The sequence below is a fragment of the Zootoca vivipara genome, chromosome 6, assembly GCF_963506605.1.
Source record: "Zootoca vivipara chromosome 6, rZooViv1.1, whole genome shotgun sequence".
Classification (NCBI taxonomy): domain Eukaryota; kingdom Metazoa; phylum Chordata; class Lepidosauria; order Squamata; family Lacertidae; genus Zootoca; species Zootoca vivipara.
Genome location: NC_083281.1, coordinates 22,243,885 through 22,266,239, shown reverse-complemented (window position 1 = coordinate 22,266,239; position 22,355 = coordinate 22,243,885). Strand labels below are relative to the sequence as shown.

Here is a 22,355-nt window from a genome sequence, read left to right as displayed (position 1 = left end):
TTGTTCCAGCCGCCTCTGCAAAGGGGCCATAGTAGAGCATTACTTGCCCTTGTGAATTCTGTTTCAATTTTTACCTTAACTGGGCTGTGGTGGATACACTGCTTTTCCAAAGTGATGGAGACCATGTACCTATGTGGCACAGCGGGGCAGGACTCAAGTCACATACCCCATTACCCTGGTCCTTCTGCACAGCATGTTCTTCCAGTTTTCGTGGTCCTTTTACAGTAACTTTGAGCTTGCCATTTCCACCACTTTTTGTGTAGAAATCCACTGCCTCCTTCACCTGGACACCCCCAGGTTGCAGGTTTTGGCCTACAGCAAGCAATGGGTCTAAATGTTGAGTGCAGCACTTGTAACAATGACTCTTCAAATTTGTTCATGGAATGTTTTAATGCTGAAATTCTCCGAGGGTAAGTTCTAAATATTTCCCCTCCCTTCTGATCAACTCTTTAAAGGTGCAGAAATCCCACCAGCTCCCCTTTTCAAAGAGTGCCAAGTGTGAGCCACACTCACAGAGGGATAATAGGGAGGATGCAGTAAAGCTTCTGATTATTCCTATGCCAGTGTGCCAGTGTGTGCCAGAGTTAAATTTGGTGTCTGATGCAAGCCACACTACTTCAGCTAGGGTTGGGTGATTTGCCCATGCACCATGGATCAGCCCCACCCATCTGTCAAACATGGCTAATGGTTTCAGGCACAATTTGACCCTGAAGTGGTTCCCCAGCCCTGTCTCAAAGGTACACGAGCTCTCTTTCCTACTTCGCATCTGGTTACCTTAGCCTTAATCCAAGAATGCGGATTCTGTGGCACTCCTGATGTTGTTGTATTCCAGCAACTTCCATCATCCCTGACTGGGCCATGTTGTCTGGGGCTGATGGGAGTCGGAGTCCAACAATATTGTTTTCCCCTTCTTTGCCTTTATCTCCAATGTGAAGCCATGGTGACGTGTGTGCACTTGGCTTTATAAGACACACACTCTGCACATGCGATTTCTTTGCCCCTGCCTTGTGGCCTGTCAAAAAACAAATAAATCTGCCACTTGAGCAAAGATATTAATGCAGATACTGTGAACAGACTGGGGACAAGCAGGGCCGCTTGCTTGCGTTAATGTCCTCTTGTCAACACCTTCTGGTCTAAGAAACATGAAGATGTGTCCCAAGAGAAGGAGCTTAAGGAGGGGAAAGACCTCTCTGTAGGACAGAACAGCCAAGAAGGCCTCAGGCCTAGACCTAGGGCTAGGGTTGCCACTGAAATTTCACCTGAATCAAAATTCGAGGCAAACACGCGTTGTGTTCCTCTGGAGGTGAAACATCCAAGGGAACTCAGAAGGGCATCGATGAGACAAACAACGTTTCGCAGTGATCTTTTGCCACCACATTTCATTCAAAGTAAAATGTGGAGCTTGGAAATTCCGGGGTTTCTCCTCAGGCGAAACGCCTGGGGGGAAAATCTCGGGAAAGCTAGAAGTTTCGACACAACCAGCAAAATAATGTAGATACTGGTAACAATCTACAGCAGAGGTTTGAATACTCCCGTGCCATGGACCCAGGCTTCATTAGAGGAGTGTACCTGCAAGCATTCGTGTGGAAATTGCCAGCCGCCTGTATAGGCAAGGGGAGAGATAGTAGTGAACCACAGACCCCCCTCCTTCTCTCTCTGCACCCCACCCCATAACTTGCCGTGCCTTCTGCCACCTCACCCCCCCCAAAACCTGCCCCATTCCCTGTACTTTCCCCCCGCCTGCTGCTCCCCTCCCCCGCCCTGCTCCCCCGGGAGCGCACTCTAATAATGTATTTGATCGACTGGCGGCCGCGGACAAGCGATTATTGTCTTGTAGGGAGTCAAAAGTATTGATCGGGGGAGAAATATGAGCAGCGCGATGGAGCCGGCGCGTCACATACAATAACCACAGCCCCGGGGGAGTGCCCGCGACACCGGCCGTCTCCTCTCATTACCGCCCGCCTCAGCCAGCCGCGGGGACAGGGACCGGGCAGGGCGACTCTGCTCTTGCCCCTCAATGCTGACCCACAGGCCTATTGCTATTCCAGCCACAGGTTCCTCATAGACGGCATGGGTTGTGAGCTGGGGGTGGGGGTAGGGAGCATGGCTGGCTCCTTAATGAATCTCTTTGCCCCCCTGAACAGCTCGGCTGGTGTGTTGCAGTTGCAACCTGTAGCTTTCCACTCCAGCAGAAAGAGGTCCTAATACTCTAGGTGGCCTGGGAGTGGGCATCTCTTCTGACCTGAAAGCCTGAGGATCTAATCCCAGAGACGTCGTGAGATTGCTCTGTACATGTTCAGAGGCCCTAAACCTTAGGTCAAAGGAAAGCCTGTCTGCGATCACATTCCCAAACTGGTGCACATCTCACAACTTTGATACCCTAGTTTGAGGGCAAACTTCAGCCTTAGTCTTGTATCCTGCATCAATGCATTGGCATCACACACTTCTGTTGTTTTGTCACACACATGTTTTGTTTTGTATGTCAAACAGCCTTGGTTGCTTAGACTGTAGTCCCAAGCCTCCTAACTAAGCAATAACTCCCATTAAATTTAGTCGGACATAATTCCAAGTACGCATGTTTAGGATTGGACTGCTGAAGTTTAGTTTAGTTTTAGTGATAGATCCCCTCTCTCAAAATCACAACTGCAGTGTTCCTATTTTGCAGGGCAAGAGCTGTACAGTACTTTCAAAGTTGCAAAACTGTTTTCGCAGTTTTTTGTTGTTGTTTGCAACGACCCTGTGAGGCAGGGCACCATTTGCATTTTACGTATCAGGGACTGACATTGGATCACTGGCTTAAGGCCTCTCAACGAATAACTTGTTTTGATCCATGCTTTCCTGCTTCTGTTTACAAGCTGCTGGGCCCTTTTAAGTGAACATGTATATAGAGCTGTCTTTATATAAAGAGTTGATCTAGTCCAGAGTGGCTCTCTGGCAGAACTAGCTGCTGACCCGTGGGATTGCTCCCACGTAGACATTGCATATAAAGGGTTCATCTTCATGGAGAATAAAACTATCAATGGCTACTAGCCATGATGGCTGTGCTCTTTCTTCATTGTCAGTGGCAGTCATGCTTCTGAATACCAGTTTCTGGAAGCGAGAGTGCTCTTGTGCTCAGGTCCTGCTTGCGATCGTCCCAGAAGCATCTGGTTGACCGCTGTGAGAACAGGATACTGGATTAGATGGTCATTGGCTTGATCCAGCAAGCTCTTCTTACGTTCTTAACTTTCATATACAATGGTACCTCTGGATGCGAATGGGATCCGTTCTGGAGCCCCATTCGCAACCTGAGCAGTGTGCAGCCTGAAGCGCCGAATCTGCGCATACTCGCCGCGCGATTCGGTGCTTCTGCGCATGCACGTGACGTCATTCGGTGCTTCTGTACATGTGCGAATCGCCGAACCTGGAAGTAACCCGTTCCGGTACTTCCGGGTTTGGTGCGTTCGTATCCCGTGATGTATGCAACCTGCAGCAAACGTAACCAGAGGTATGACAGTAGTAAATAAATGATCTCAGGTCAGAATACTTGCATTACAAAAACCTCTGGCCAATGATAAATCCATAATTATCACTGTCTGTATTTCTCTGCTTTTTCTTTCCTTCCTTCTCACTTTTAACAACTCCCCCCCCTCACCCCATCCAAAGCCATGTATATCTTTACCTGCAGCTCCAGATAATAATTTCATACATCTGATGAAGTGGGCTGTAGGTTTGGTCATAATAAATGTACTAGTCTTTAAGGAGCCACAAGACGCTTCATTGTTTTTGCTGCAAGAGACTCGCACAGCTACTCCTCTGAAAAAAGCAAAACTCTGTGTACTCCTGACTGTCCAAATGTGTGAGACTGTGAGTAGTAGTGGATGCACTGATGCTTGTGTGTGTGTGTGTGCATGTGTGCGTGTGTCACATTGCCGATAGCGAATGTGATGGTCATCATATGCAAGGGAGAGCCGTTGGGTGGGACCGTGCTGTCTCTCAGACTGTAACAGGCCACATCGCCACAGGTGAGTGTGAGAACTGGTGGCATGCTGCTTCCCCCCAGTGGTGAGTAGGCAAAAATGCAGAACCAACTGCTAGCATCGAGCAGCAGCTATCTGTTGTTGTCTTACTTACTTGGGTTTTATGGGACTTATCCACATTTACCTTTTGCCCCACTCATTCCAGGCATAGGTCCATGCTTTAAAGTGCTGTGTCTGATTGAGTGCTAAAGAGCGGACTTTTGCAGGGAAAGCTCTGGGTCAAAAAAAGGGGTGCTCAGACTTGGAGCTTTAAAGTACGTACCGTGCCTGGAAAGAGCAGAGGAAAGGTAAGTGTGGATAAACCCTGAGCCCCAGAATCTGTTTCTAATGCCAGAGGTCAGCCCTAGAGCATATGATGCAATAAGAAAACTGCCTCTGAGTATAAACAGAGTGGCTTTCTCTCACCACCACAGCCAGGCCCCACATTTCTGATGTTTGGGGAGGGTTTTCAGGGTTCATCAGTCTGCAGTCACCCCAATTGTGCAGACAGAAAGGTGGTTCTTGTCTCTTCAGGGATAACTAAACCTGGTTGAGTAGATGCCTCACCATCTTAACATATTAAGTTCCACCTTGATTCATCCACAATGAGCTGTGAGGATATTCAGTTAAGAAGACCATCATTATGAGATTTCCTGTAAGAGGTAGGATGGGATTAGGATTGCTAGGTCCAGACCCTCAGAGATCACATTTACCATTTCAGGGCTGTTTCTCTGTCTTATCATCCAGACAGTCTGAGTCCTGCTGTACCACCTGGGGACCCGATGCACTTGCCTAGGGCTGTGTACACATTACTGGCTTAAAACACAGTTAGGCTGCTCCCCCCCCCCAAAAAAAAATCAGATCGAAGCTGGTTCTGGTTTGGGGTGGGGGTGGGGAATGCATAAAAATGTAGTTTTTTCTAAGAAATGACAAGGCAGATACAGAATATCTATGGATTGTGACCAACCCACTGCAAATGCTGCTTCCCAAAGCAGTGGTGAGGGCACACAGGATGCAGTGCAAACAGGATTGTGCATACACAGCCGTGGACAGCATTTCTCCAGCCACCGCCAAAGGGGTTCAGTTTCCTTTTCCCCCAGTCCCACATTAGCACACATGCTTCTGCTGCTAAGGACATGCCAACCAATAGATTGGGATTGTGACAGCAGCTGCAGAGGGAGTGCCTAGTAGGCCTGGGAGCCAGGTTTTAAGGATTGTCTGGATGAACAAGTCCTTGACCCAAGAGGTCTAAAGTCCATTGAGAGGTGTCAGGGGCAGTGACAAGCTGGAGGTCAATGGGAAATGTGTTGTATATCCAAGGGAGGCCCTAAGGCTCTTGACAAGCTATTGGCTATAAGCAGTATTTGAGGTGGGATGTAGGACTCTGCACACTGACTGGAGTTGCAGGATCTACGGTAGTTTCATAGAATCTTAGAATCATAGAGTTGGAAGAGACCACTAGGGCCATCCAGTCCAAACCCCTGCCAAGCAGGAAACACCACCAAAGCATTCTTGACATATGCCTGCCAAGCCTCTGCTTAAAGACCTCCAAAGAAGGAGACTCCACCACACTCCTTGGTAGCAAATTCCGCTGCCGAACAGCTCTTACTGTCAGGAAGTTCTTCCCAATGTTTAGGTGGAATCTTCTTTCTTGTAGTTTGAATCCATTGCTCCGTGTCCGCTTCTCTGGAGCAGCAGAAAACAACCTTTCTCCCTCCTCTATATGATATCCTTTTATATATTTGAACATGGCTATCATATCACCCCTTAACCTTCTCTTCTCCAGGCTAAACATACCCAGCTCCCTAAGCCGTTCCTCATAAGTTATCGTTTCCAGGCCTTTGACCATTTTAGTTGCCCTCTTCTGGACACGTTCCAGCTTGTCAGTATCCTTCTTGAACTGTGATGCCCAGAAGTGGATACAGTACTCCAGGTGAGGTCTGACCAGAGCAGAATACAGTTTGTGTGTGTGTGTTTTGGTGTGTGTTTTGGGGAGAGGGACTGTGTTGCTGATTTAATCTTTCAGCTAGCATGCCAGAAAGATTATAAATGGTCCTTACAAATGGTCCCACTCACGTTGGGGGTTGGGGCTGGGCATTATTTCAAATTCAAGAGAAAATTTGTCTGTGCTCATGCCCAGGTATGTAGTAAAGCATGTGTGAGAGAATGTGGTGCCGTGGTGTGTGCATTTTGCACGAACCCTTCACACCACATCTATGTTGGGTGTCCAGGAGTGTATGCATCAGAGCCCTGGGTATGGCAAGCACAAAAGGGGGGAGGAGGCAGCACCTGTGGGCTACAAGGGTAATTGGCAGGTAATACACATGTCCACACACATGTGTTTGTTGTGTGCCAGTCCTTGCAGTGTTCTTTGCTCCCCCCCCCAACATACTGCTATGGCTTCTTCCTCCCAGCTGCTTCCTGCCACATTCACTGTTCTTGCTGCTGAAGCATCAGGGGACTCCCCCAGCTCTGCCCCAAGCTCAGAGGCCCTTCCTTGTCCCGCCATCCGCTCTTCCCCTCTCTGGAAGAGGTACTGGCTGTCAGCGGCAGGCAGGGCTTTCCAATGCTCTCTCTCCTACACCAGAATCATCATTGCCATGGTGAACTCGGGGCTGTGGGCGGCAGGTAAGTGCCAGAGGATATACTGGTGCCAAATTGAGTGCATGGGCCACAAACGATGCTGCCCCTGTCACACCCTACTTTCAGCACTTTTTTGAAAACTATTATCTATCGCCAGCCCTGTCTTCTCTGCAGCTCAGTGCAAAGGTGAAGGGAGAGGATAGGGTTAGGTGAAAGAGACTCCAGTAGGCCTGAGGTTAGGGCTGGAGCATGGAGTTGGAGATAAGCAGCAAAAGCACACTGGGACTTACGGATGAAAGGTATTTGAAACAGGGGGGGGGAGCATTCTAGCTTTTCCCTAGTGGAGCTCCTGTGCCCAAGAGCTCCCTACCAGGCAGAAAGCCAGCCCAGCTAGAATGTTTTTGTCCCTGCATAGATGTGGGCTTGGAGGTGGGATGGTGGGAAGTGTCACACCTAATTTCTGCTGTTAAAGTCACAGGAGCCCTGCTGGGAAAAAGGTAGCAACCTGACTAAGAGCACAGGCCAAGATTTCCAACTTTGCAAGCAACCACAGTAGTCGTGCCTTCAGCAACAACTTGATGTACAGCCATTAGCAAGTGATGCTTATCTCCTTGCTGCGAAAAGTTTCACTTGCTGATTTCTGCAGAGCGAGGTACTGTTAAAAGCACAGGCTTTGGTCACTATGCAAACGGAGCTGGCTGCGAGTGTCAGTCCCAAACTTATTTCTATCCTGCAGTGTACTGATGAAGAACCTTGGCCCTTGTGATGTTGCTGGGCCACAGTTCCCTTTAACCCTGACCATTGAACGAGCTGGCTGGGGCTGACAAGAGCTAGAGTCACTGTTTCCCCATCATTGCTGCATAACTGTAGATTGAAACAAACAAACCAGTTTACTCTCCCTGTTCCCCCCAGGCTTCCAAATTCCTGCAAGGCTTCCTGAAATCCAGCAGGCTGTCCCATACAAAAGAAGACACTGTCCCTGTATCTGTCATAGCTGCTTGCATGCTATTTTTGCAGGTGCAGTTTGTTGTGCAGGAATGAAAACAGATTCCCTTTCCTGCAAAATGACTAAAATGGCTCAGAGCTCTGCCTTCCTTTGTTATCTGGCTACCCTAGCTATTTCCATCCCATTGTTTTCCTGCAGAGGGTGCTGTAGAGAGCCAAGGCAGGAGAATGAGGACCAGCTGCTAGGGGTAGGAGGAGCACTGCCCAGAGGCTGGTTTCTGGGCTTCTGTTTTTAGCTGGGGTTTCAGTAAATTGGAGTCTGTTTTTAAAACATCTAAAAATGTGAAAGGGAAGCAGAAGTGAAAGCCAGCAAAGGGTGGCCGGCAGTTTGGAGGACTGAGGTGGAGGAGGGGAGAGGCTGGAGAAGCATCATCTCTCAGGTCCAGCTGTAGCTGCCGGGTTCCCCTGAGAGAGAAAATTTGCAAATTTAAGAGCCATAGTGAGGAGGAAACTCCTGAAATTATTTCATGAGTGACGTGACAATTGGTAAAATTGCCACTTTAAAAAAATAGGCCCTGCTCCTGTATCTTTATACCAGTAACTCGAGATTCAGACATTCAGCTGGTGAAGCTTTCCCGGATGTGGAGATAAAACTTTCACCAGCAGATTCCTGAAGAAATTCTTGTATGTCTGGCTGCTGTTAAAGGCACAGGGGCAGGACCTACTTCCCTAAAGCAGCAGTCTTGGGCATTTTCAGATTCAGGATGCGCTTTTTCACACTGCTGTGCAACTTCAGACCCATTCTTCAATTTTCTGCCATTTGTACATTTTTCTTCTCCCTCTGTATTTCGCCATCTCTGGGCTCTTCCATAGCGTCAACATCTTCAGATGGGATTCCATCGCATAGTGACACATTTAGGCTGCACAATTTGGAGTTCTTGCTCAGCAAACCTGCTTCCCCAAAGAAGCAGACTTTCTGTGGTAAGCAAAGTGGAAACCGTAGGATGACATCCGCTTGACAATAGGGATGACAAAATCTGCCCATTTGGGTTTCTCTGAGTTTCTAATTTTTCCAGTCTTAAATGCAATTCTCCACATTTCCACATGAGCTTGCAATTTAAAGAAGAAGAAAAAGCTCTTACAAAAACTCACCAGCATTTTAGTGTGAATTTTGCCTAATACATGTCTGTTTGTATGCAATTTTGCCTAACTCAGAGAACTGAATTTTGAAGAATGGCTGTGTTTTGGTTTGTGTATTGTTTTGGAAAGTACAAAGTATGTAAATTCGCCTTTAAATAAGAACTGAATCAGATCCCACCCAATCCCTCTTTGATTCAGTGTCTCCTGCAAACAAATCAGAATGAATTCTCAATAAATAGCTGGCATAGTCTAACCTCCTTGCAAACAGATCAAGATGATTGCTCAGTAAATATATTGTTTGGAAGCAACATCTCTCTGCCTCTCTCCCCTTATCTTCTCCAATTGTCTGTTTCTCTGTGTGTTTCTCTTCCTTTTTTAAAAAAGACAGTAAGCAAAAGAGTTTTGGTGCCTGTGGTCTGACCAACTTTAGGTGAGGGTGCAGTAACTCACTTGTGGGTACCAATCCCACCGCTTGATGACTAGTGCTGAAGCATCTTTGAATGTGGGATGGCTCAGTTGGTAGAGCATGAGACTCTTAATTTCAGGGTCACAGGTTTGAGCCCCATATTGGGCAAAAGGATTCCTGCATGGGGTTGGATTAGATGACCCTTGTGGCCCCTTCCAACGTTACAGTTCTATGATTCTATGAATGCTACAGGTACAAGAGACACTAGCTGAGATGACTGTAAAGAACAGGACTGCCAGATTGTAACCTAGAGAATTTACTTCTGCTTTAAACCATACTCATGTAGCAGAAGAAGTTGCTGCTTCTGGGCCTCCTACCCCAACCCTTCCCACATCTTGCTGCTGAAAGAATGAGAAAGGAGGATGGAGGGCAAACAGAGGACTGACTGGGACAGGAGATGCAGCTGGACACGCTTTCACTGCTTTTGTGTGGTTAAAAAGTAAAAGGTAGAATCTCTGGGCTGTAACCTGATAGCCATAGTGTAAAAATACATCTCAGATACAAACAATCCTGTTCATAAACAATATGTTTTCACACACACCTGTTACTCACTTCATGCACATAGATGCACACAGCCAAGCATCTCGCATGTGCACACATTACCACTGTTAGTGCTGCTATTTCAGTTTGGTTGAGTGTCAGCGGAGTACTAGGAGGCCTTGTACAGAATTTGCAAGAAAAGTAAAAATTCAGTATGGGAAGCCTTTGCAGTAGGACAGAGTTTTTGTTGTTGTTGTTTGCAGATCGCAACACATTTTTCCTGCGATCCGTATATTATTTTTATATTTCTTATTTATTAAATAAAATATATTGGTCACTTTTTTACCAAGGCAACCCAAAGCAACCTACAGTATATAAACAAACACATTCATGAAAACTGGCATAAATAGACAAAGAAAAATCTAAAAGGCAGATCTTTTTTATATATATTTAAAAAAGCTAGATTAAAACATCCCACCCACCAGGGGTGCCAACTTGAATAAAATATTGTGGGGGCCCAGGTAAGCCCCGCCCCACAAAATTGATAACATGATGCACTGCACACACACCATTTGAATGGGAATGCTCATCAACTTTATGGGGGCCTGGCCCCCTAAAATATTTTATTGTGGGGGCCAATGCCCCCACAACCCCCAGGAGTTGGCTCCTATGCCACCCACTCAAAGCTACAGAAAATTTAAAGCCAAAGGCCTGGGGGTATTGTAATGTAATGTAATGTAATGTAATGTAATGTAATGTAATGTAATTGTAATGATGGTGCCAGGCAAGCCTCACCAGGGAGAGCACCCCACAAACAGGGAGCCACCACTGACAGGGCCCATTCTCCTGTTGCTGCCCTCTGGTCCTCAATTTCAGGGTCGGGGTTGGTTCATATGGGGACAGGCAGTCCTTGAGGTATTGGGGTCCTGAGCCACATAAGACTTTATAGATCAAACAAGCACTTGGAATTGGGCCTGGAAACTAATTGGCAGCCAGTGCAGTTGGGCCAGGATTGGTATTATGCGCTCAGACTGTATTTCCCCAGTGAGAAAGACCTCTGTAGAACTACCTCCTTGTACAAGTGTCATTTCTCTTGTCTTTTCGGCATCTAATTTTTTCAGCGCCTTCCTTTTTTCACAAGCGCTTTAAGCAAAGATTTTTAGATGGTAGATATACCTACAGTATTTGAATTTCTATTAACTGTTTATGTTTTTTATGGTTAATTATTTCGAAATGATTTCATGGGAAGTAATTCATAAGCTGAATAAGTAATTGCAAATAAATAACAGAGAAACTGACATAATTCTTAACCACTGTGAAAATATTTTAGGGCTGCCACATCTTGCTGGGCTCCTGCGTCTTTAACATTTGTTATTACTTTGTAATATTTGATCCCAGAACTCCCTGACAGGCAGAAATTCAATACAGAAGGGTTTTCCTATCCACATCAGAAAACATGTTGCCATTTAAATTTTCTGTTTGTCACAGAAGTCTTGCTAGGAGTTTGCGTGTGTGTGTGTGTGCGTGCGTATGCGTGTGTGTGTGTGTGCGTGCGTGCACATGCCATTTCATGATAGGGTTTGATCAACAAAATCTAATCCTTTTGGGTTTAAGAATGGTACTTTAATTTCTTGCATTTGTAAACTAAATGAACGAGCCCATTGATGGGAAGGTGCATTTAATTTGAAAATATGGCTCTTCCATTTTTAGTACTGAATTAACAACATTCAAAGGCGAGTTTCGATGTGTCGGTGTGTCTTGGGGGGAACTTAACCCTTTAGCTTTTTATTTTTTCTCAAAACCAACTTTCTTGCCTCTTATACATACCTACTGCCTCCCCATAATCTTTGATCAGAGGTTATAGAAACTGCTGATTTTTATCATTCTCGCAATTGGTCGGTCGCCTTACTGTAGGTTGCTTGCAGCAATGAGTTCCACTTATACTGATCATTCTGTGTACAGCGCTGCCAACTGTTCCTTCTGCAGTTATTCCCCTGCCTCTAGCAGCAGTTTGACACTCTGAAATGGAGTAGGTGAACTTTTGCCCATCATTTCATCAACACAGCAGGAAAAAAAGGTTCAGCTGTTTTATTTCTGCTTTTCATGGAGGCAAGCTAATTGTGAATATTCCTCGGTATCATTTTGAACCTTCTTTAATTTGTGATGTTGCTTCACATCTACATCACCCCCTTCTATATCTTGATTGTCATGAATCCCATGGAGATATCATGGAGGGGGGTGGTTGGATTCTGAGGACGAATGGGTGAAGCTCAGGGAGTTGGAAATGGATGACCCTGGGGAGCATGCTAGCGGAATGGGGAATGTAACATTGGGACCCTGAGATGTGCCTGAGTCTGAGGAGTAGGTCAGAAGTCTAGGAAGTGGAGAGCTGGATCCAGGGCAGGGTTGGCAGAGGTTTGTTTCACCCCATGACATCAGACAGATCAAGCCAGTGTGAAGAAGCCCATTTGCATGCAGTGAGGACCTGGACAGTTTGATCCAGCCCCTACAAGCCCGGACCTCACATCAAGACTGGTGACCAATAATTGCATGGCAACAACTAGGACAACTTAATTGCAACCATGGTCCAGTCCTTCCAGCACCCTTAGAAGGAGGAAACACCCACACTTTGGCTTCAAAATCAGAGGCGAGGGAGAAAATCAGTGGGTGATTACACTGTAGGCCGAGGACTGGAATTGGAATGCCAAGGTGTATATGGTGCAGTACCAGTTGGGGCTAAATGATGAGATCCTTGATGAATTGGGGCAAACAGCTCTGCCTGGCATCTGATTAGCCCTCATTCAGCTGTGCCTGAAAATAGGTGGTAGACTTGAAGGTTGCCTGGAGTTCCAGTACCACGCTCAGGCATACATTTCCCATTGTAGTGTGTGAACATCATCAGTTTCAGGGAAGGAACCTATGCAGTTCGGATTAGCATGTCCCCGGTTGATGGAGGATGAGAAGACAGGAAGGTGAAAGAAGTGTGTGTGCCTCTGTTGTGGGAATGTGAGGCACTGTGCCATGGTGTGTTCAGCCAAGGTGGTTGTCAAGACTCTGGTACTAGAAAACGCAAAATCCTAGCTCTTGTAGTCTGGGAGCTGGGACCAAAGGAGGAGTGTGGACGTCCCCAGAAGGCCCCTGAAGCTCCATGACCATCCAAGCCAGCCATCACCGTGCCTACTGTCTTGCACACCCCTTTGGGGAAAGGGGTGCCTACTTGAGTCATGATAAACTCAGGACCCTCTAGCAATTTCCTGGATTGGGACATTGCCAATCAGCAGGGCATTGGTTCATGGGAGCTCAGTGAGCTTCATGGATGCCATTGACAGTAGAGCAATGGTGCCTGGCACAATCATGTGGGAGACTGCACCTGCACCTACTACTCCTGAAGTTGCTGGACCCCCAAGAAGAGCTGACATTTTACCTGGCAACCCCACCATACCTTCCCATTATGCTGGGGGGTGCCCTGGTGCACTCAGCACAACTTGTGCATCTTGTGGGGGCAGCGGTCCTTGGCATTTTCACTTCTATCAGCAGTACTACAAGAAAACAGAGGATGTGTTGGCCACAGCCCCTGTGCTTTCTTCCCCTGAAAACACCTTGCCCCCTTTCACAGGAAACATGGACAAACTACCAGCCAAGTATGCCATCTTTCAGGATGTGTCCTGCAAGAAAGAGGTTGGCAAGCTACCACCACACTGTCCGTACACTGTGTCTATGGTACCGCAGCATCCCCATCGCAACCCAGATGGACCCAGGAAAGGCATAGTGTGGGTTGACCCAGCAGCCACCTTGAACCAAGAAGGGTTTTCAGCATCTCATGGGGTTCACAAATTATGCCTTCTCTTGCCTCACTGTGCCATTGACCAACTGCCTCAAAGGTGGGAAATCTTTTCCGTGGATCAAGAAGGCTCAAGAGGGTTTTCATGGTTGAAGACAATGCCTCTGATGTGCCTATTGGGGCAGTGTTGTAGTCCAACCAAGGAGAAGGGGTTGGTTCTGTGCACATACGATTCTCGGAAACTGACCCCTCCCAAGCAGACCTGCTCCAAACGGAAGAAATGAGGAAGGTGCACTGGAATATGTGGGATAACGCTCACTTGATGAAGCTTCATCTGATATTCCCACAACCAAATCATAATGAGTACTTATTAAATAGCCAACATGGTCTAATCTTTCTACAAACAAAGCAGCCTAGAGCTCATTAAAAAGGTTGCCTGGAAGCGACCAATAACATTGTTATCATACCTACTAATAGTGAACTCATGAGTGCCATTCCCTAGGAAGCCAAAACAGCCATAAGGGGGTATTGGCCAGCTTGGAGGCATCTTGTGCTTTGCAAAAGTAGTTTTTTTTTGGGGGGGAGACCCCAGAACAGCATGCTTGGTAGCTACAGAATTTTGAATGTCCATTGGAGTGGGGATGAAATCAAGTATCCAGGAAAATAGCATGACTGGCTGGAATCCTGAAACAAGAGCATTTTGCTCTGCAACATTTTGCTGCATGTCCCACTTATTACCCAGAATACTTTGCTTATTTCTCTCAGCAGGGGGCTAATTGACAGGTGGTGGAAAGCAGAGCAGGAAGGAGAGTTTGGGGAATCTTGGTGTGTATTTGACCCCATCCGCACTGTACATTTAAAGCAGTATCATACCACTTTAAACAGTCATGGCTTCCCCCAAAGAACCCCGGGAACCATAGTTTGTTAAGGGTGCTAAGAATTGTTAGGAGACCCTTTTGTATTCACAGAGCTACAGTCTCCAGATTTCCCTGGGAACAGGGATTGATTGTTGAACCGCTCTGGAAATGGTATCTCTGTGAGAGGAATAGGAGTCTGCTAATGCCTCTCACCCTTAATAATTGGCACTGTTGTGCCTTTTACAGCTGCAAGATAGACAGGGTTTCAACAGTTTTATCATTTAGTGGGCAGGGTTTAAAACCACAACATGAGTTGTGTGCATAGCTGCAAGAACTGTTGGTGCTTAATCAGCATAGTAGAATCAACAAATTAGAAGGCAAGGATAAACACAAAAGGGAATGCCTACTGGTAGGAACGGGAAAAACCAAAACTGCTCCTCATATACAAATTTGAAAATGTGTGGATTTTGGACTCTTCTGGTCTGATTCGAATGCAGGGCAGGGAAGAAGTGGATTTACAGTTAAGCAATGCTCACATATGGAAAAGCCCTACAGCACTTCTCATCCCCAATCAGTGGCAACGATGGTCACATTCATACCATACATGTAAAGCACTATGGTACCACTCTAAACATTCGTGGCTTCCCCCCAAAGAATTCTGGGAGCTGTAGTTTGTTAAGGGCGCCGAGAGCTGTTATGAGACCCCCATGTCCCCTCACAGTGCTACAATTTCCAGAGTGGTTTAACAGTCTACCCCTTCCCACAGGGAATTCTGGTAACTGTCATTCCATGAGGGAAATGGGGGTTTCCTAACAACTCTCAGTACCCTTAACAAACTACTTTTGCCAGAATTTTTCGGGGGAAGCCGTGGCCGCTTAAAGTGCTTAAACCGTATGGTGTGAATGTGGCAGATGCCTGCGGCTGGTGCGACTCAGCGGCCAACATCTGGGGACTCCCAGAGCCCCCAGCCCTACACACATGAGTGCACAGGGCCAGCCCACTCATGAGGCAGAGTGAAGCAACCGCCTCGGGTGACAGAAAACTGCAGGGCGGCACTCCCACAAGGTTGCATGACAGCTGCAGTGGCAGCTTCCGGTGAGATTTCATGTTTTCCAACGCATGCAAGGCAAAAATTGTCCTTTCTGGTGAAGTTAGGCAATCAAACTAATCCAGGTGAGAGAGAGCTTGCCTCAGAGTAGTTTGCCTGTTGGCACGAACTCTCTGTGCCACACTGCCTGGCTGCAAGAGGAATCCTTGCCCTCCTCTGCCATCCCCACAGCTGCTCCCCCCAGATTTCTGCTCAGGTGCAGAATATGGTGTTGCGTGTTGCCTAGAGGATGTGTTTTATGAGGTGACTAATATAACTAATAAATAAGCATGGTAAAATTCTCCTCAGCCTTTGACAGGATGATGCAGGGCACCGATACAGATGACCAAACTGCACCCTGGGAAACGTATAATCGTTTGTATATCGTTTTGTCAGGAGAATTTTTGCCACACAGAAGGTAGCAAAATGGTTGCCTGTGATGGACTTAATGGGCAGCTACCGCTGTTACACACGCACTTTGGTTAGGCTACAATTCAGTGGATGTTATTCATTTAATGAGAGGAGCCAACTCAGGGGGCGGCCCCACTTTTTCTTGGACTCTCCACCCGTCACTTGCCCCCCACATCACATGCTGAGGTCTAGCCTAGCTCAACAGGGCTTCCTTATTAGAGTGTGACTCATTAAGCATATGCAAATCAGACAGGAACAGCCGGTGATAAGGCTCCAGACTTGGGGGTGGGAAACGGAAAAGACAGCTTAAGAGGAAGGCAACCCTCTACCCCCCATCCCTGTCCTGCACTGCAGGGCTGGTCCAGGTAGGAGCTGGAGGGCCAGGATAGGGCAAAAGAGCACCTGGAAGCAAGGAAGGCATTCCTTTTTTAAAAAATTTTTGGGGTGAGGCTGGTTTTAGGCCAGACTGGAGCGAGAAAAGCAGTGTAAAACCTGCTCACTAAAGCTTTCCATTGTGAATGGTGGGGGTGGAGGGAGAGTTGACTTTGATCACTTTCAGTTATCATAGTATGTAGGCCCAGCCGTGCCCGAAATGGTTACAGTCGTGTTCCTCAGCTGGTGCTGGTTGTTATTAAGAAAGATTTCCCCACTTCAAGCTAAGATATGTGCAGTTCTAGCATTTTGGGACAAAAAGTGCCCAGGGTGGGGAAGTCCACCCTCTGACTCTCCCCAGTTGCATCCAAATCACACCTTCCCCTCCCAGGTACCTCGCAGTGTTGTGTGTGCCTTGTTTGGCTGGCAGCACGTTCACTAAGGGCAGGATTAGGTAATTTGATTTGTGGAGATCTTGGGGGCTGGAATGGATGACTTTGTGGTTTTAACAATCTGTGGAAGGGTTTTTGTTGTTGTTACTTCTATTCCTCACTTCTCAACTTCGTGAAGCTGGGTGAGTGCTTGCCTAGGCCCTCCTTTAGAAAGGTTTCACTTTCTGATCTGAGCTGCTGGGGTCTCCCCAAACATATTGGGCCTTTCCAAAGAGTGTTCTATAGAATAGATTTTCGTAGTGCTAAAGTCACACAAACTAGGATCTAGCATTTTTAGTGCAGTATCTTATTCCTTTGTAGTGTAGCTTGGGAGGTGGTGGGAAGGAGAGATGTAGCGTATGTTGGAAAGCAAAAGTATGCCTCTTTTTATTTATTTTGTGCACCTGATCCATGTTAGAAAAAAAGCAACCTTTAGCCCTCATCTCTGCACCTTCTGCCATGCCACCCCTTCTATTTGGACCCAGTTATGTATAAATAAGGGTGTAGGAAAGCAGGGAGGGAGTCAGGCCAAATTATTTAGGAGAATCAAAAAATTCAACAGAACTAAATGAAAAATATGATAGCAGTAAGATTGCTAAATGAGATGATGATGATGATAATGATAGTAGTAGTAGTAGTAGTAGTAATACCCTGCCCATCTGGTTGGGTTTCCCCAGCCACTCTGAGCAGCTTCCAGCAAAAGATAAAAACATAAAAACATAATAAAATTCAAGCATTAAAAACTTCCTGATACAGGGCTGCCTTCAGATGTCTTCTAGAAGTTGTGTACAGTGGTACCTTGCAAGATGAATGCCCTGCAAGATGATTTTTTCGCAAGACGAATGGGTCTTGCGATCTGATGGTGACTCGCAAGAAGAATTCGTTTTGCGAAAAATTCGTCTTGCAAATTGTGGTTTCCCATAGGAATGCATTGAAATTTAATTAATGCGTTCCTATGGGCAAAAAAATTTCAATGCATTCCTATGGGAAACCGCGATTCGCAAAACGAATTTTTCGCAAAACGAATTGATTCGTGGAATGAATTAAATTCGTCTTGCGATGCACCACTGTAGTTCTTTATCTCCTTGACATCTGATGGGAGGGCATTCCACAGGGCGGGTGCCACTGCTGAGAAGGCCCTCTGCCTGGTTCCCTGTAACTTCACTTCTTGTGGGAGGGAACTGTCAGAAGACCCTTGGAGCTGGACCTCAGTGTCCAGGCTGAATGATGGGGGGGGACCACCTCCTGCAGTGAGCACTGGACGGGAGAATAAGTGGCCTTTAGGGGCCTGGTCCTCTCATGGATATTCCAGGTTCCTCCTCTGAATTTTCCACTTCCATTAAAAAGAGAAAGAAACTATTGTTTTTACTTGCAGGAGATAACTACGAAAAACATGCAAGCAGTGTTCTGCCCTCTTGCTCACCAAAAAATAAACTGCTTTTCAGTGTTGGCCACTGAAATGTCTTTCCATTATATTGGTCAAGACATAGTAAGACAGAGATGGGAATCTGCCAGAAGTTATTAGACCATTTTCCATCAGCCTTAGCCAGCAGGGCCAATAGTCAGCAGGGCCGGAGGCTCCAGAGGGTGGCGCCACTGCCACTGTGCACCCACTGCATGCCACCTCCAGTTGCCCACAGGGCACACATTGCTGCTGAGTGACCTCTTCCTCCTCCTGTTCCTCTGCCACTGTTGCGTCTCCTCTTACGCCGCATGGAGACAGCCTGGGGAAGCTCTGGTTTGCTTGGCTGGCAGGTGGTCTGCTGTGCAGGCTGTGGAGAGGTGGGGATAGATGGGGGGCTGTGGTGGTGAGGCATGATCACAGCAGCGGAGGAGCAAGAGCAGGCGCCAAGCACTGGGCAGTAGATGCCCAGCACTGATGAAGATCAGGAGGGGGAAGAGGAGGGGAGATAGCTCTAGGGCTTTTGCCTCAAGCAGCAAAATGACCTAGGCTGGCCTTAATGGTCAGGGATGAGGGGAAATGGAGTCCAATAACGCAGGAGAGCCACAGGTTGCCCATCCCTGATCCAACTAGGCATATATTTTCAAATTCTATATAATGTAAATGTTACTGTATTGATATTTAAATGCTTTAGATTAGTACTTAGGTTCTGGGTGTTCTGCTCTGATTCCCCCCACTGCCGCTTGGTGTACCGTCACAATCTGATGCAGTGCTCACCCCCATTTTCTTTCCACCCTCTTTTCTTTCTCTCATAGAAGTAAGAATGTCTAAGCCCCTGGAGCTGGAGAAGGCGCGGCTGGAGCTGCAAGAGGAGCACACAGGTAGCAGTACCTGGAGGGAAGGGATGGGGATTTATTCGTTCATTTTTTTTGATGAACTAGCAAAATATCTGTCATTATGAGCTATGAAAAGTGGGTAAGGGATGGGAGACTGCTGTGATGTGCACAGTGATCTCTAGAGTGACCTCACCTCAGTACAGACTTCTGCCCCCCATCACCCAACAACGGTGCCCAAAAGCCATTTTCCTTTGTCCCATAACCCCACAGTTGCAGGGAGATCATGCCTCAGCATTCATTTGCATTGCTCTGTCCCGAGTTCCATTCTTTGGTCGTATTGGAATGTGACAAACCGACAAGCTTAGGAACTGTCCTTCATATAATACAGTTGTACCTCGGTTTAAGTACACAATTGGTTCCGTAAGTCTGTACTTAACCTGAAGCGTACTGAAAGCGAACTTTCCCATTAAAAGTAATGGAAAGTGATTGGAAAGGATTTGGATTATAACTGATTAGAAAGGCAGTAATTCATCGATGATCAGAACCCTCAGAATTTGAAGCATGGGAAGTGAAAAAATTTATAATTTGGCATAATATTGGGATCAATTGATATGCATTTGTATAATTTGGAATAAAAAATATGATTGGATTGGATTGTAAGTGAAAAATTTAATAAAAATTGATTTGGGGGGGAAAAAGAAAGTAAAGTGGATTAATCCATTCCAGACGGGTCCGCAGAGTACTTAAACTGAAAGTACTCAAACCGAAGCATACTTAAACCGAGGTATGACTGTATATGAAACACATGTTTTGTGAATATGTACACTTCTTGTTTATTTTGTAAACTGCCCCGGGATGATCATCTCCTCCTCCTCCTCCCCCCTGTTATTGTACAATAAATCCTCCCAATGTTCTGCATTTTAAAAAGTTGTTTGGACCCAATAAATTAGACTAAGCAATAATTATGCAACTAAGATAACATATGCTTTGCACTAGCAAGTTTTTGAATGAGTCTTAGTGAAGCAAATTTGGGGGAGAGAGGCAAAGGTAGGCATGATGAAAAATGGTCATGTGGGGTGTCATGGGGACTGAGAAGAGAAGCAGTGAGAAGTCCTGAAAGTGATTGTTTTAGGGGAGCAGAAGGAATGAAGCAGAGAATAAATGGCAGAAGGAAGGCTGGGTAGAAAGAAGCAGCCAATGTTTGGTACATGGCTGTGCCACTTAACTGTTTAGTGGGCCAGCTTACCCCTTGGTAGAAAAAAAGGGAAGACAAAAAGGGGGGAGACCTCAGAGGCGCACAAAAGACAACTTATTTGCCTACATCAGGCATCCCCAAACTTTGGCCCTCCAGATGTTTTGGACTACAATTCCCATCATTCCTGACCACTGGTCTTGTTAGCTAGGGATCATGGGAGTTGTAGGCCAAAACATCTGGAGGGCCAAAGTTTGGGGATGCCTGGCATACATCTATAAACATGCTTAATGTACAATCCATTAAACATTCAGGAAAAAAAAGATTGTGTCTTTAGAATTTACTGTAATGTAGAAATGAATGCAAATATTGCATACAAAACCACCTAGCCTTTATTTTATAATAACAACTCATTTCAAAAATGTAATTAAATCCCTTTCTTTAAAACTATACCAGCATTGTGTATGGTTTGTACTGTACACTTTGTACTGTACACTTGGGCATGTACAGTACCATAAGAAACCTCATAGCCAGGCACAGGACCTGTGGGGAGAGGTGAAGAAGAAACAAGCATGGCAGACATGATGTGGCCCCTGGGACTCTTATTTGGGAATGTAGGCTGTGACGGATTGGCCTGGTGGGCAAAAGAACTCCAGGGTGCAGAGCGTTAAACCCCAACCTCCTGGATAAATGACTCATTCCATTCCTGAGGGGCGGGACTGCCAGGAGTTTAAAAGGAATGGGAGGCAGTTAATTCGGTGGAGAGGGTTGTGGGAGCGAGGGAGAGTGTGGGTAGGAGTAGGAGATCTTAAAAGTGTTCTGAGGAGTTTAATTGAATTATATTATCTAGCCATTGTTAGTTGAAACTAAGAATATGATCTAAGAGCCTGTACACATGAAACCATTACGCATTTAAAAGTCATCTAGTCTAAATAAAGCTTTCTTGAATGTTAGTGGATGTGCTTAGTTATTCCAGCTGGGTATCTAAACTCACAGAAGTGGTGGCTCAATAGAGGACAAAACTTACCTCGGGAATAGAGGCAACGGTTTGTGTCCTAGAGTTACACTGAGGAGGCTTAGGAGGATAACCTGGGGTGCTACAAAGTTGCCAGAGTGGAAAGGGCAAACTTTTACAGTGGGGAATCAAACTGAGTGAGACCCTTTACTGTAGGTAGGAGGTTATTCCGTCTTTCAGCCTAGAGTTTCTCATGATACCAGGCCACGTAAGCTGGAAGACTCTCTTTACTAAGGAACCCAAGTAACAGGGGTTTATTTTAAGGCGGCAGGAGAAGTGGGGGGTGGTGGTTTCACCCCTGGATTCCTGTGGCACATTTTTAGTAATAGAGAGGGAGGACATCTCGTCACATTATTGGTGGCAGCAAGTTTAGTGACAACGCCGGGACTGGGTTTGTCGCATATTGATTGGTGGCAAAGTCACTGGTTTCGTCACATAGGCCTTGGGAGGAGGGTTCAAGGAATGGGGATTATTGAAGCGATGGCTTTGTATGGAAGCTTTATGACAATTATCTCCTTTGGTTTCAGATACAGAAAGAAATGGACCTGACACAAACCACCAGGTGAGAAAAGTTGGCCAGAAGCTGGAGGTTTAAAGTAGTGGCACAAATGTTGTTGTGGCAGACAAGGGGGCATGCTCTCTGTCTGTCCATGATGACTTCCTTTTTCTCTTTATCCCTTGCAGACCCAGCAGAGCAAACCTTCCCCGTTCTCCCCATCCCCAACCAGCACCGGCACCAAGGTAAGTGGCATCCTCTACCAACCCACTTGCAGCTTCCACTAGCATGACTGCGGGGGACATTGTTTCTCTGTCAGTTCTCACCATACTCAAAAGGGGAGATAGTTTCCCATACAGTACATGCTTGTAATAACAGTGGTCTCCACCAGTAGGGACCATCTTTCAACAGTTTGCAGGGCTGCTTTCTTGTGCTTCTTTGTGCTCCCTGATATGGGGAACAAAGTTAAGTATCCTCTAGGTACCATCTACCTAAAAATGTCACCTCTCATCTGCAACCACCATAGCCAAGTCTAGGAGAATGGAGGTCAGAGAGGGAAGAAATTAGGTTGCAGGTTATAATATTAATGAGGAAATATTAATCCAATTTTGCACGAGGAGGAGAGATTTGCTTATTTTTTGAATGGATGTGTGTGTGTGTGTGTGTGTGTGTGTGTGTATGTGTGTGTGAATAAATAAATAAATGTGTGTGTGTGTATATGTTAATAGGAAAAAATAATGGTAAAATATGTTAATAGGTATGTTCATAGTTGTACATGTGTATGTTCTGGAATGTGGACCTCAGCAGTTTGTAATGCAGGTAATGTGGACCTTGGCTCTGCAATAATGCTTTATCATATCACA

At 46.2% G+C, this 22,355-nt stretch overlaps 1 protein-coding gene across 1 annotated transcript in view; it reads left to right on the top strand.

Moving 5' to 3' along the window:
* Positions 1-6,540: 6,540 nt before the first annotated feature.
* Positions 6,541-22,355, top strand: part of POU2F2 (POU class 2 homeobox 2) — a 37,561-nt gene continuing 21,746 nt past the window's right edge. The window contains exons 1-4 of the mRNA XM_060275619.1: positions 6,541-6,626; positions 18,769-18,834; positions 21,524-21,558; positions 21,681-21,737. Of these exons, the coding sequence (XP_060131602.1) occupies positions 6,599-6,626; positions 18,769-18,834; positions 21,524-21,558; positions 21,681-21,737 (186 nt within the window). The 5' untranslated portion in view covers positions 6,541-6,598. The remainder of the gene's footprint in view (positions 6,627-18,768; positions 18,835-21,523; positions 21,559-21,680; positions 21,738-22,355) is intronic.